Source organism: Coffea eugenioides, chromosome 10, assembly GCF_003713205.1.
Source record: "Coffea eugenioides isolate CCC68of chromosome 10, Ceug_1.0, whole genome shotgun sequence".
In the NCBI taxonomy this organism is placed as follows: Eukaryota; Viridiplantae; Streptophyta; class Magnoliopsida; order Gentianales; family Rubiaceae; genus Coffea; species Coffea eugenioides.
In genome coordinates, this window is record NC_040044.1 from 2393414 (window position 1) to 2407370 (window position 13957).

A 13957-nucleotide genomic window follows, 5' to 3' on the forward strand; every position below is an offset into this window, starting at 1 on the left:
TACTATCAAGTGTTTCTTTCCCCGTAGGGTGAGGCTCCACGGCCCCAAGAATGGCAACAAGGAGATTGGATGTAGGCGCAGGGCGTGTGCTTGTGCGTGTTCAAATTTTTTTTTTTTGGTGGTGTTGGGGGTGGGGTTGGTGAAGACAGCTAAAAAACTTTTTGAGTTTATGGATCCTCTGTGCTATAATTTTTAACGAATTGAACTTTTTGCAGATGCGTATTGGATTCGTTCAAGTTTAAAAAAATATTCGAAATTGTTTGTAAACTATTAGAATAGCTCATGTACACATATATAATTATATGAATAAAAATAAAAATAAAAATAAATACATTTAATATTATTAAATATATAATATATTATATTAAAAAAATTAAATTACACATAAATTAGCATTATTTTTTTTTAAAAAAATCAATAAATACAGTTAAGTTTATTCTAAAGAATATATTGTTTATTAAAAAAATAATTAAATCATTTTCAAAATCTAATTCAAGGTTGAATTCAAATATTTTTACAAATAAATGAATTGAATTCGAACAATATTTATAATTCGTTAATATTCGAGTGGAACTTGAATCACGTTCATATAATACATTAATAGAGTCTAAACACCAAGTATTTGGCTCGATTTGACTCGATAAAAGCTATACTCTATTTTCTCTCTCTCTCTCTCTCTTCCCTTTTTTCACCTGGGGTTGGTCAAGACACCTAAACTACTAAGTTCGTTGATCCTCTGTTGAGTATGACCTAATTCTGCAAAACTTGCTAGTTTGCAGAAATATGTTTTGATTCTATCTGATAATCTTCATTGATTTGTCAAACATTTGGTTTCCCTAAACTGATGCTGCCTTTTCTGGTTTCAGTCATTCCTTTCAGCGGTCGTTTACCACATCATAACACCTGCTGTAATAACCTTCATCTATCCAATGAAACTACACTAACGTCCATCAAGATAATAACTGCAGATTACTGAATCTTTGTCCTAGCTATCTTCTAAAAGAACCAGAGAAAATTGGGCCTGGTTGAAGAAAATGCGAAGTACAGCAAAAGAGGACGCAGCACCAAGTTACCATATACAGAAGAAAGGTACGAGTCGCGGTCAAAAGCTAGCCTTACTCACATTCAATGAAGAATCATTGCAAGTTGCTGCAGTCATTGCAGCTATTTCTTGAATCTTTTGGCATCGAAGAGCAAATTGTCTAAAAAATGTCAAGTTTTCACAGAGAGATGATACCAGATGCAATGAAAGTAGCTGGGAAGATCCAAGCTCATGCTTGCTTGAGTTGGAGTCTGCAGTTGTTCAAGTACAAATACCGCTCCCAAAAAAAAAGGCACAAATCCCAGGCATAGAGGCAGCATCATGAACAATTGATATTTAAACTTGCTATCAAATTGAGTAAAGTTAAAATGTCATCAATAAATTTGCAGATGACTACTACTACTACTACAAAATCTTTTACACTTCAACGTATAAATAATCTTAAATGTTGGCCGGTACAAGCAATTAAGCGACCAGATGATCATGCAGTGCACTGTTAATAATCCTCATGCTCTGTCGGTGCTGACTTTTTCTCCTCCCGGTTGGGTTGCTAGCTTACTCTCTGTGGATGCCCTAAAGGAGAAATGAGTTAAAACACGTTAATGGAAAAAATAATTTTTTTACCTATTTTAGCTTAAGTAGTTCTATACAAGTAATTGTGCAAGCTAGGTGTCACAAACTTACAATGATACTTTCCTACTACTCCCTTGAATTGCTAAATTATGAGCTGAAATCTTCTGTGAACTACTTACCATGTGTTTTTTTTATGAAGACACCAACGAGTGTGTATCATTTAGCTAGGTTTTTTGCACTTTAGTCCCAGTCCTACTACTTAGATTGGATTCATATTCGATCTTCAAATTGCTATGGTTGCACTCATTAATCACACTTGATCTTTTTAAGAAATCAGTTTTAGTACCTCAGTTTTACTCATAACTCCAAATTATAAAACATACACATATTAGTCAGATACAACCGAGTCTAACTGAAGTCCTTAGTTTGATATCAGAAACAGAGAAGATTCAATAATTAGAAACCAAAACGCGCAGACAAAGATGCCAAAAAAGAAATAAAACAAGATCCAAGGATTGTAGAATGAGAATACGAGAATGACCCTTTTTATTTAGGTTTGAGAGGGTAAGGCGACAACCACTGAGTAAAACTTTGGCCAAAAACTATCATTTAGCTATCGTCATAGAAAACAATTAAAGAATTCATCTCGCCTGCAGTCAGAAGCCAGAAAATATGGGAATTCACCTACGGATTAAGATTTTCGTGTAAAGAAACAAATGAACGTGTCAAGTGTCAACGTTGACAACCATATAACTCAGAGATCAAGCAAATCCAGTATCCAAATTCTATAGCATAATGGCCATCTATGAGATATTCTGCCCTTAGCTTATCTAACAGAGGCCAATTTCCATATTCTAGCAGAAGAATTAACTTTCTGACTCTAAATCTTGCAAGTTGCAACGTCAACACAAGGAAGTTCTATACAACGCACAGAAAGCATGAACACAGGTCTGGAAGACATCGAAGGATGAAAATAGCTTAGACTTTCCACAGAAATTAGTTTGGCCCAGAATGTTGAACCAGCCACTCCTTGTCTTCTTTGCATTAAACTAATAATGGTATATCCAGCAATACCAGAGCAAATCAAAACTCTCAAAAAGATTTTCTTTTTCTTGTACTTGTAGCACAGACCTGAGAAAAGGGTTGTCGCTAATCAAAAGAAAGAAAGGAATGTAAAATGTGCATCTACCTCTCTATAGAGTTGTGAGAAGACGGTTCAAGTTGATGTATAAGCGTGGAGCGCACCAAGGACATCTTGGCAATCTCGGAAATGGCAGCGTGTCGGACCCTGGGGACTTCACTAATCAGATCCTCGTATGCTGCCTCAAAAGCCTCTCGCCAGAAAATAGGCAACTTCACAGTCTTGCTCTGAGTATACACATCCCACAAACGCCTCACCATCTTCTCCCTCTCCTCCACTTCCTGGAATAGAAGCCCCGTTGTCAGGCATTAATAGGAACCCAAACATCCCTAACAGTTTTACTAAAAGAGCATGTATGCATTATGATAGTATTGGCAACATATTTATAAGTTGCTTGATCTTTAAACATAAACTGCCTCTAACAGTTTCAATCAAAAGCAAGGCAGCCTAAGTTAAGCTGTTTGATTGAGTATTACAAATCAATTTTCAAGGAAGTAGCAGTAGCAAAGATAATTTTGCTAGTAAGTTGGTTAAAGGCTGACCGCAAGATTGCATCAACAACAGGACTAAATTGTCATACACCAACCCACAAACACCCAAACATTGCAAAAAAAAAGAAAAAAAAGAAAAAAAATGAAACAATTATAAACAGAAGAAAAATGTAGTAGTACCAGAATATCGAGGTCGTGGTGAAGTGGGGAGCCAAAAAGGTCATCGGAGACATGGTTGAGGTGAACCGAAGACCATTTGAGAGTGACAGAGCCAGTGAACATGGACCAGAATGCTAGCAGAAGAATTGCAGCCAAGGCCCAGAACTTGTATTTGCTTCTACCCAAAAAGCCAACCTCAGAGGACCCCTCTTTCTTGTTCACAGCAGCATTTGTTGTTGTACTTGCTGCTGCTGATGTTGTCGTTGTCTGTGCTTCTTCGTCTTTCATATTTGACTACTATATTTTGCCCCACCCAAAAAAAAAAAAAAAAAAAAAAAAACACTAACCCTCCTAAAAAGTTTAAATTCAGTCAAAATTTTATTGATTCTAGTACAGGGGTGAATTGATTGTGTCGTCTGGGGTTGCTTCAGTTTCGTTTAGTTAAGAATGCAGAGGCTTACAATGTCAGACACCGACAGTCTGAGCTGAGGATTGTGGGGGAGAGAGAGAGAAATGGAATGAGTGGAGTGATCAAGTGCACTGCGAAGCATCGGATAACATGTGGGTCTTAAAAACTCCACCGACGGGGGTGGGCTCGACCAGATGAGATGGCAGTATTAAATTGGAGCAAGTGAAATGAGTCTAATACCTCATCATACGACACCAGCGATGGCGATGGAGTGGCTTGGGAGTCACAAAGGCCGCCAGGATCCCCAACCCCCGCGCCACCCCTCGCTATCATTTTTATTTTTTTATTTAATTTAATTATATATATATAACATTAATAAATGCTCTGCTAATTATTTTTTAAATTTTTTTGCAAAACATTGAACGTGAAATAAAGTCATTTTGATCTTTTGAATTTATTTCTTCATGTTTGATGCCATATAAAATCTAAATTAATTGCTATTGTTTCTTTATACACAACATGCAACATGTATCAAGAAAAAAGTGAACTAATTTTACAACAATAAATTGATAAAAGAAATTATATCAGTTTAGCACAATAAAATATCATACTATTATTTATATCTTATTATATATTTATAAAATATTAATATCATAGTAATATCTATTTCATGTTATATATATATATATTAAATTATAGGTGGGGAGCATAGCGGGGTCCTTGTTCCCACCCAATTTAAAGTAACCGGAGAAAAATATCCCCATCCATTAATGGCGGGGAGCATTTCTATTGACGAACATGCAGTGGCTTTGGACTTACATTAATAGCGCTTGAATTCAAGTCTCGCTGTCAATTAAAACACGCTTTTGATAAGCGATTTTTAAACGCCGGTGTAAGCGTGGACTGCTGGTATCCTGACCTTGAATAAGGCAGGCCTTCTCTCCGTTTAAACCTTTTCTAACCAAAAAAAAAAAAACTAGAAAACACCAAAGAAGCAGATTGTACCGAGGACAAGACAAAAATTTTCATTTTTTTCCCTTAAAATAATTTTCTAGTACAACGTATAGCAATATATAGTTGAGATCGATAGGTAAGTAGTGTAATACCAGTTATATATATATTATGCTTTTCTTTTTTCTTCTTTTTTTTTCACAACTTCAAAATAGGCTTGCTTGAATCTCATATTACATACAATTATACTACACAGTGCCAACCATCAATTGCTGAGCAAACAGATCTGTGTATATTTTCAACGAATCAGACCTCACTCAGAACATTTGATTCATTTTTTTGGGTAAGCCCCAACAAAGATACTATGACGGTAGAGTTACATATTTGATGGTCTGCATCTCATGGGACGCCAGCCCATGAAGCGCCCCAGCAGAGCTTGACTATTCGCTAATTCATATGCTAAGCATATACTCTTATCAACTAAGACAGTAGACTGGTTGTTTCTTGCTCCTGAATTTCACCTCACCTTGATAGTCAAAATTTTTTTAGTTTTTTTCCCCCTTGAATACCACACTTCATACAAGTGAAAACTGTCCAATTAAAATGATAGTAAAAGAGTGATTAATAAAAATGAGAGTACAAATAATAATATTTCCCTCTTCTTTTGCAATTAAATAGATACTAGTTTACAAAGATGCATGGATGGCAACGGCAATAAAACATTGTAATAGAGCACCATTTTTATTTTAGAAAAGGAAAAAACAAATGAAACCTTCCACTCGTCCAATATGCTATGATTATATATCTTGGAAGTGATTAATACCCTATAACATTTGAAGACCACATTGAACACTAGTAGTAGAAGCAAATTCATACACGTCCTGCGAGTGGAAGTGATCTATTACTCTATGGTTGTTAAGGTCGTTTAAAATTGAAAACTAACTACATCTCAGCCTCCCATGTCCGAAAACTAACTAATAACCCTTAGGTCCCATAGTCAAATACTTTCAGGAAGATATCTCGTTGTAACTCCTACAGCTAAGTCAACCGAAACAAAAACATGCGGTGAAACTAGCAAGCTCACATAACGTTGACCAAAATCCATCAACGAGCATATTCAATAAGGGCTGTCGACAGAACAGCCGTCGTGGTGAACCATAACACTAGCTTCATACTCCACATTTACAGACATTATTATCTGTAACTGGAGGAAATCAATTGAGCGGCGGCATATTTATGCTATTAAGATGATACCTAGTATAACCTGTGCAAAGTGCAGGCTCAAGATCAGAACAGGTAAACAAGCACCTGGTAATATTCGACGAAAACTCGCCATAAAGCAATCACATTAAACTATGCTACACGGAAACACAATTTCTCAAGCATCAAGTTTCAAAAATCATTTTGGCTAAATTTTGAAGCAGGCCAGAAAGCCTATTCCCATAGCCATTTACACATGCAACCGTTCTTCCTCGCTGATAATTCCCCGAATTCAAGCACACTTAGAGATCACAGACTAATGTAGACCTTAGACAGTTTCTCTTTCGACTGAGCAGAAGGCAGGAAACAAAAGAAAGATTTTTGTATCAAGTACATGGTCGTGAAATTTATGCACTAAAAGCCCGTGCAAAAAAAGAAACTGGCTCAGATTTTCTGCATATTTTTAATCAGAGACAAATTTCATATGTCCAGACATATTTAAGCAGTTCATCACGGCCAGTAGGCAAGGAGAAAGAAAAAAATTTTAAAATCACATAAAAAACAGAATAAAAAACAAAATAAAATTCTAAAAGCTAAGGATGAGAAACAATTTAAACTGTACTAGAAAACTTGATAAAAACACTGAAGCAGGTAGATACACGTCTCAGAGATGTTCCAAAAGAGGAACTATGCAGACATTCAACATGGCATCAGATTCAGACCGCCCGTCTGCCTTTTTCTCATCACTGAACCGAAAAATGCTAGGATTTTATCAATCACATAAAAGGATTCACTTGACTCGCAACTTACGTAACTAATAGGGCTCAGAGCAAAATCAACAAACCAGATTAAGTGTTCTATTACTCAGAGTTCAGGTGACTAAAAAGGGGGCCACAATAAAATTTAATCTAATCAAAATAAAACTTTCTACCGCTAAGCTGAGAAAAGTACAGTTAAGTGCAAAATCACAACAAAAAGGTTATCTAAATCAGCGAACGAAGGGAGCATCAGATAATAAGCGGAGTTGTTTAGTCTACATCAAAATTCAGTGTGTAGGATAAGATTATTTTCATCATTTGCTCTCCCACTGGATAGGTAATATTAACCAATAAATAAAGAAAAAATAAAGAAAAAACTTCCATCATAAATTACCCTGATGCATGCCTAAACTCTTTCAACGAAACAGTAAGTCACAGAACATAGAAAAGTTTCTTAAAATGCTCGTAAAATACAGCTTAATTCCCAACAAAAATGGCATCAGATAATAAGCGGAGTTGGGTAGTCAACACATAAAAATATTCAGTGTGTAGGATAAGAATTTAGCAATCGTCATTTGCCATTAACTAACAAATTTGCTGATTTTTTATACCAAAAAAAAGGCAAACAAGAGAAATAAAATTCGTTAAACCTAAGAAATACAATATCGGAAGGTCCATTTGACGCCAAGGCAAATTAATGCTACTTATAAAATAGCAGCAATGCAATGGGCTGGTAAGCCATCCTAATTCCACTTTCTGCACCAGCTATATCTCCTCGTACACCTTTTAATTACTCATTAAATTTCACGAGGAGAGGGTAAACCAGATGCAATTGTAGACATACAACAACAACAACAACACCCCCCAAAACAACCCAAAAAAATTGAAATGAAAAGAATATACAAATTGAGGGTGATACGATGATATTAGGTTCTGAAGAGGATTTATTTCCTAGTACCGAATCAAAGACGAGGTGGACGGATCAAGGATTAAATAGAGCTCCTGAAGATCGATCCTAAACATTACCCGGAGGCGCTGAACAGATGATGCTTAAATAGGACTTTGGCGCAGGCAGCGGCTAGGGTTTTTCTTCCTTCGGCAATGGTTGGTAACATGTTAGCCGCAGTAAGAGTTTTGTTTAGTATTAGCGGTAAAGGGCACCCATACGTGTGCAATTTAGAAATTTTTTTATGAATTTATTTTACATAGAATTTTTTTTTTTGGTTAGTGAACATGACTTTGCTCTTTTAAGATTTTTTATTTAAGACTATAATTATATTGTGTGTTTATGAGTAATTATATTAGAAAGATATTCTTTGGTAGTTACAATGAAAATAAGTTATGGTTAGGGTAAAATTTAGATCCTGTGAAGGTAAAAATAAAAGTTTAAAGAGTGACAAAAAAACATTTGCACCAAAACTCAAGGCTCCCATAGATAAATTTTTTGTGTAAATTACTTATAACCCTCTTGTAATTTTACATAATGCCAGATGATTCCCTTAAATTTTCAAACTAAGCCACATAATTCTTATGATTTTATGTAAAGTAAAAAATGGATAGAATACACAATTAGTTACGATATTTATATCAAATACACTCTAAAAACACGTAAGATAAAATCTCAATCGCCATATAATCCTCTTATGGTTGGTACAAATATCCATTTTACCTCTTCTAATTTTTGCATTTTTCCACGTGATTCTTCTATACTTTTATACAAGGTGGTTAAGCTGTCGATTGATTTAGTATTTAAATAAATACGCTATTAGTATTTTAATTAATGACGTTACATAGGTTATTTTCTGTCAAATTTTCACTTTACATAAAATTATGAACGAAAAATTATAGGAGTATCATATGTAATCTACCCTAATTTTTTCGGGTTTCTTCCACTTTACCCGTTAAATCTTCATTACTACCACTAACTACTCTCGTGAATGCTAACGGTGTGAAGCTTATGAGTAAAAAGCCAAATTTGCCCTTCTACTATATTAAGATTTTTCAAGAATTTACCTTAAGCATATTTATCACTTTTGCTCCTAAAGTGATATTTTAGTCAATTAAAATTAAGAAAATTGAAAACACATAGGAGGAAAATAGAATATCTCGTTGAAACCACTTACAACCAAAAGCAGTATGCCACTTGCATTAAGTGCTGAAAATGGACTATGTGCCAGAAACTATTTAGCCTTCATTTGGAATTTTCTCAAATTAATTGTTAATGGTTTGATATTATGTGACTGTATGTAATCATATTCTTAGTTTTGAAGTTATACTATGACACATTCTTTTGGCTTGAATTTTGTTAATATATTCTCAATTTCCTAGCCAATTGTTGTTACTTTCATCTTTTACTTGTCACGAGAAACATTTTGATGTAAACTTTTGTGCAATTTAATGTTAATTTGGGTAACATAAGGAACAAAGGCAAAGACTAAAGAGTTAGCATTGCTGAAGGTGAAAAGAAGAGTATTAAAGTCTTTCTATAGAGTTAGCATGGTGGAAGAGGGTTAATTGACCAAAATATAAAGTTAACGGCTAAAGTGTTGGAGATACTAAAAGTTAAAGGGGCAAATGACACAACCCTTAATTTTTTTACTAACTTGTGCTAATTACAAGCCTTCTAGCCTCCTCTTAGTTCTTCAAAATTTTAGGGAAAGGGGGAAAGAAGATGCAAAATTGTAGTATAATTAGTGGTATAACTTTTGTGTAATTTAAAAACTATATGTATTGGACAATATTCATTTAATTTCCAAATGTTGCAAACTTGCAATGCATGTGAAATTATCAGAAGGCCTTGGGTTTTTTTTTTCCTCCCTTTACAATGTGTCCCTTTTTTTTGGATAAATTACTTATTACCTCTTGTGATTTTACATAGTGTCAGATGACCTTACTAAGGTTTTAAAATAACCACAAAACTCCCCCTATGATTTTATATAGAGTAAAAAATGAATGGAATGCACAATTAGTTATAGCGTTTATACCAAACGTACTTTAAGAGCGTGTGTGATAAAATCTTAATATCCATGTAACTCTCTTATGATTTGTATAAATATCCACTTTACCTCCTATAATTTTGTATTTGTCTATGTAGTCTCCATATGCTTTTCTATAAAATGGTTAAGTCATTGATTGATTTAGTATTTAAGTAAGGGCACTATTGATATTTCAACTAATGACGTTACATATGTTACTTTTCGTCAAATTTTCACTTAATATAAAATCATAGAGAGTGAAATAGATATTTTGAAATGTTAGAGGAGGTCGTGTGACAATAGATGAAACTACGGCAGATTATATATAATTTACCCTTTTTTTTAAAGTGAAGAGTTTTTTCCCCCTTCATTTTCTAACCGGAGCCCGTTTTGGAGCATTAAACTGGTCGGTAATTGGTTAAAGACATCATGAAAAAGCTAGTGCTGAACATAGGAAAACCAAAGTTTAATTGTACAAACAAAAAAAAAAATGTAATCGAATAAAAGCTCCCATCGAATTTCAACGACGATTTTACAGGCGACTGAGACAAATTTTACACCTGCAGCACGTTACAAAATTTATATGTGGATGTTGGTTCAGAACCTAGTGCAAGATGTAATTTGAACGAGTTCCAACTTCTTCCAATGGACTTGGTGAATATATATGCCGATCTTGTATGTTATCCAGTGAGAGATTAATCAGCAGAAAAACTTCTGTCACTCACTTTATATGTACAAGCAATTTGGAGTCAATACAACTTGAATAAAAATGTAATCTGCCACTCACTTTATATGTACAAGCAATTTGGAGTTAATACAGCTTGTTTCACCTGAAAACAGTATACCGTCATCCCATCCCTTGCTCTTCTTGTTCCATCTCTTTCTTGACCTCAGCAGGGGGCAAGAAACAATCCAAGGACAAACCGCATATATTGAAGTCAATCTCTTCAATCCTCCATGTCTCCTCAATTTTCCATTTTCGATTCAATTTGGACCCGTACCGATAAATTGTTGCATTAGTCCTTCCACTATGTGCTATGTTAATGCCTTCAACATATCTATAATCTTCCAGGAACGATTCCATGCTCGTTTCGTAGAAAACGTTATCATCCCCCTTTGCAGCCTTCATTCTCACCAGCTTTGTATCCTCGAACTTAACGAGAAGCCCTGTCCGCTGGTTAAAGTATCCCCAGATTGTGTGGTGGACGATTTCTGTGTTCGGGGTACTTTGAGCCTTGAGGATGTCTGAATTTGTCTCCAGCTTGAGCGCAAAACAATCTTCGTCGTTGATCTTCTTCTCGCCGATGCAAACCGCCTTTAGGAATAAGTTGGCTGTTGATCTGGGATCCAAGCCCTGTTCAGTGTTCACAACCAAATCGTATTCAGATTTTAAGACGATGTACCTGCCACTTTTGCCAATCGTATTTATTCTCTCCTAAATTAACTTTCAGATGTCTATGTCGGATAAATATAGCAACTAATTCGTTTATTTTAGCATATGCAAACTTTTATTTAGACTAGTCGAAGGCGTAAATTTGAGAATCAACTAATTCATTTAGACTCTAAGAGACTAAGGCCCTATTTGATAAACCAATTTAACACTTAAATTTAATGAATTCATATTTTAACGTATTCAGATGCGTTTGATAACTAAAGATTTTAACGTGTATTGTACTAGCAGTCGAAGTGGAGTACCTGAAAGAATCTACGAAGAGGTCTTGGGGGACCTTTTGAGGCAGTTGAAGTTGAAGATGATTGACTCCATGCCACTTTCCCATCACTTCCGGCACTTACATTGCAGCCAGAAACAACTAATTCAAGGTACCAAAGATCAGGGTTCTTTTGCCAAAGAACGAAGCCGCCAACTTCACGACCGCGCTTAGGTTTAGCGTTTGCGTTTTGACAGTTCTCAGGCTCATCTGACGTGACCATGCTCACTTGCCCCACAGCATACATGCTATTGATTGAATTTAGTACAGCATGGCCGCCTGTTGCTGCTAAATATTGCTGTACAATATATTTTGCTGTGGAAGCTTCCTAAGAGTAGAAGTAAAAGAATTACCGATTAGGGGTGCATGGCTCGTACAAATCAAACTAATTCTTTTCTTTCTTATCAAGCATACATAAATTGGCTCCCTAGATATTATGGGAAAACAAGTCATTTATTAGTGCATTTGTTTGTTTTGTAGAACAGGTCATGGAACATAGAGGAGAGCAGAATATTACGACATACTATCCAACCATTCGCTTTGGATCCTTGTAAAAGGGTGCCCCGTGCATCAATATCTTTCAATTTGCAAATCTTCGTTCAGAGGTAAAATAGTCCAGAAAGTAAAATGCAGTTTAGACCACACGACTCTTCCACCTAATTTATCATTCAAAAGGAAAAAAAAAAAGAAATATAAAGAACAAATAACACGACAGGAAATGATCAACACAACTTTTCCTGCGGAATTTATTATACCTTACGAAATTCATCTATTCGACAGAAAAAAAAAACCATAAAATTGGCTAAATTAAGAACTATATTGGAAAAACAAAATGCATAAGGTATTATATGTGGAAATCTTTTCTTTAAACAATTGTAGATAAAGAGATGCATGGAGTTTGTTAGGCCTTACGATGGAACCATCCTTAATAGGCAAAATGATTGCGTGGTCAAGCTGAGCCTGGAAAGGAATGAAAGCTGAGCCAACGAGTTTTAACAGTAACGTGAAATGATCATTTCTTGAAGCAGCGGTGGTATATGCAGACTGTTTATCCAATCGCTGAGCCTTCATCAGGTTCCGCATATTCTGCCATCTGTGGGCTGCAGTGCTCCCCATCTTTGTGAACATTTCTTCCGGGATGGGCACTTCCAATACCGTATCAAGCCCATCTTCTTTGTCAAGATTGGGACACAATTTCCTCATAGAAGTTACCATGTATCCGGCTCCAGGACAAAAAAATAAGATGCTCAGAATGGTTGTTTATCGTTGAAGAAGGAACTGAAAGGATTGAAGGATGCCTTTCTTTTTCTTACCAAACTTTCTCTGTCTCGAATTGTTGTTTGTTTGGATGAATTTCTGTGGGATCAAAATTGGAAAATCGGGGAATTTTGAAAAGTGAGAGGAGGTGACATTCTCTTTTGTTTCCCTTTTTTATTTCTTGCCTAAGGTGCACCTTAGTTGTAGCAATCGCGTTGGCACAATATTGGGGGCTTGAATTTGTTGATTCATTTACTGTAGTTTAAGAGAAAACCCATATTTAATTCAAATTCTATTATTTGGATACTTTAATTCAAATTATAAAAAGGTTACATATAATTTTTGAAATTATAGGAGGGTTACGCAGAAAAGCGCTAAATTGCAAGGAGGTAATGTGTAATTATCCTAAGAAGTAGTAGTTGATTCAAGGACCTCAATGTTAATCCCTTTCCAACACAAATTATTGAAAGTGATCTGACTTCTTATGGACTTCAAACTTCGCGTCACTGATGGACCGTTTCTCAACTTTTTTCTTTTATTTATGAATGTTCCTCAACTTTTTGAAGTAAAAAATAAAAACGATTCCATCTGTTTGGTTTGATCTTTGATGTAATATATGCAGAGAGAATTTTTACCAAGGGAGATATTTTTGTTTGGATTGGCTATGTTTTCAAAAACAAATTTTTTAAATACAATGTTACAGTAATAATTCAAAAAACATCTCATTCATACAATATATCAAATATTTCAAACAAATTTTATAGTACAATTTTTTCATATACACTGCTACAATAAAGTTTTTCAAAAACACCCTAAAAAACAGTTAATTCAAACGAAAAATCTTAAATTGTGGCAATTTGGAAGAATATTTGAATTTCCTTTTAATATTAGATGCGCCGGTTATATTCAAACTCTAGAATTGTTTGTATGCAATTAGCTTAACTGAATCAACCATTGCACCAAGTCTTTGACAAAAAATAATGTTGAAAATAATGTTAAATTACTAAGAATTTTGGCAAAGTAATAATGTTGACCATAATGTTACATAATTTACGTTGAGAAACACACAAGTAAAGGTAAATTGCTACCGAAACCGACCCTGTGTTCCTTCATTTTTACCGGGGGATCATTCAAATGGAAACTACTAGACTGGACGATGAAGAGTACAAAACTCATATTTTCTTAAGTGTGATATATTCATTCGCAATTTATTAGTTAATTTACTATTCTTATATGAATACTCGCAAGTCAAAGGGCAGAAGATCACCACAGGATTAATTTGATAGAGCCGG

General features: G+C 35.0%; 2 protein-coding genes, 1 long non-coding RNA gene and 2 other non-coding genes across 6 annotated transcripts; all 5 read right to left on the minus strand.

Moving 5' to 3' along the window:
* Positions 1 to 1178: 1178 nt before the first annotated feature.
* Positions 1179 to 3964, minus strand: LOC113749944. Of its 2 annotated transcripts, none has more exons than XM_027293830.1 (3): positions 3428 to 3964; positions 2805 to 3037; positions 1179 to 1604 (listed from the first exon to the last, which is right to left on the minus strand). In XM_027293830.1, exons 1-3 carry the CDS (start codon positions 3692 to 3694, stop codon positions 1598 to 1600), a joined length of 507 nt encoding a protein of 168 aa, XP_027149631.1. In that variant the 5' UTR covers positions 3695 to 3964; the 3' UTR covers positions 1179 to 1597. The 2 variants fall into 2 exon arrangements, with proteins under 2 accessions (XP_027149631.1, XP_027149630.1); XM_027293829.1 differs by having other exon boundaries at positions 1179 to 1615; positions 3428 to 3960.
* A 1517-nt stretch (positions 3965 to 5481) lies between these two features.
* On the minus strand, positions 5482 to 7830 carry LOC113748615. The gene is made up of 2 exons (XR_003464425.1): positions 7683 to 7830; positions 5482 to 6030 (listed from the first exon to the last, which is right to left on the minus strand). It is a non-coding gene; the product is annotated as an uncharacterized LOC113748615 (long non-coding RNA).
* LOC113750932 lies at positions 6967 to 7050 on the minus strand. The gene has a single exon (XR_003464702.1). It is a non-coding gene; the product is annotated as a small nucleolar RNA R16 (small nucleolar RNA).
* LOC113750931 lies at positions 7217 to 7307 on the minus strand. The gene has a single exon (XR_003464701.1). It is a non-coding gene; the product is annotated as a small nucleolar RNA R16 (small nucleolar RNA).
* Positions 7831 to 10447: 2617 nt separating the features above from the next.
* On the minus strand, positions 10448 to 12611 carry LOC113748644. Its single transcript, XM_027292148.1, has 3 exons — positions 12321 to 12611; positions 11395 to 11736; positions 10448 to 11053 (listed from the first exon to the last, which is right to left on the minus strand). The coding sequence occupies exons 1-3, from the start codon at positions 12609 to 12611 to the stop codon at positions 10547 to 10549; spliced, it is 1140 nt and encodes a 379-aa protein (XP_027147949.1). The 3' UTR covers positions 10448 to 10546.
* Between the last annotated feature and the right edge of the window lie 1346 nt (positions 12612 to 13957).

Bases quoted from the DNA above. Each gene is read 5' to 3' on its own strand.
- LOC113749944 (XM_027293829.1), bottom strand. From the start codon at position 3,694: ATGAAAGACGAAGAAGCACAGACAACGACAACATCAGCAGCAGCAAGT. The intron at 3,038-3,427 runs GTACTACTACAT...CTTCTATTCCAG, and splicing joins ACCACGACCTCGATATTCTG to GAAGTGGAGGAGAGGGAGAA. The intron at 1,616-2,804 runs GTAGATGCACAT...TTTCTCCTTTAG, and splicing joins TCTCACAACTCTATAGAGAG to GGCATCCACAGAGAGTAAGC.
- LOC113748644 (XM_027292148.1), bottom strand. From the start codon at position 12,611: ATGAGGAAATTGTGTCCCAATCTTGACAAAGAAGATGGGCTTGATACG. The intron at 11,737-12,320 runs GTAAGGCCTAAC...TTCTACTCTTAG, and splicing joins CTATTAAGGATGGTTCCATC to GAAGCTTCCACAGCAAAATA. The intron at 11,054-11,394 runs GTACTCCACTTC...AACACTGAACAG, and splicing joins CTCTTCGTAGATTCTTTCAG to GGCTTGGATCCCAGATCAAC.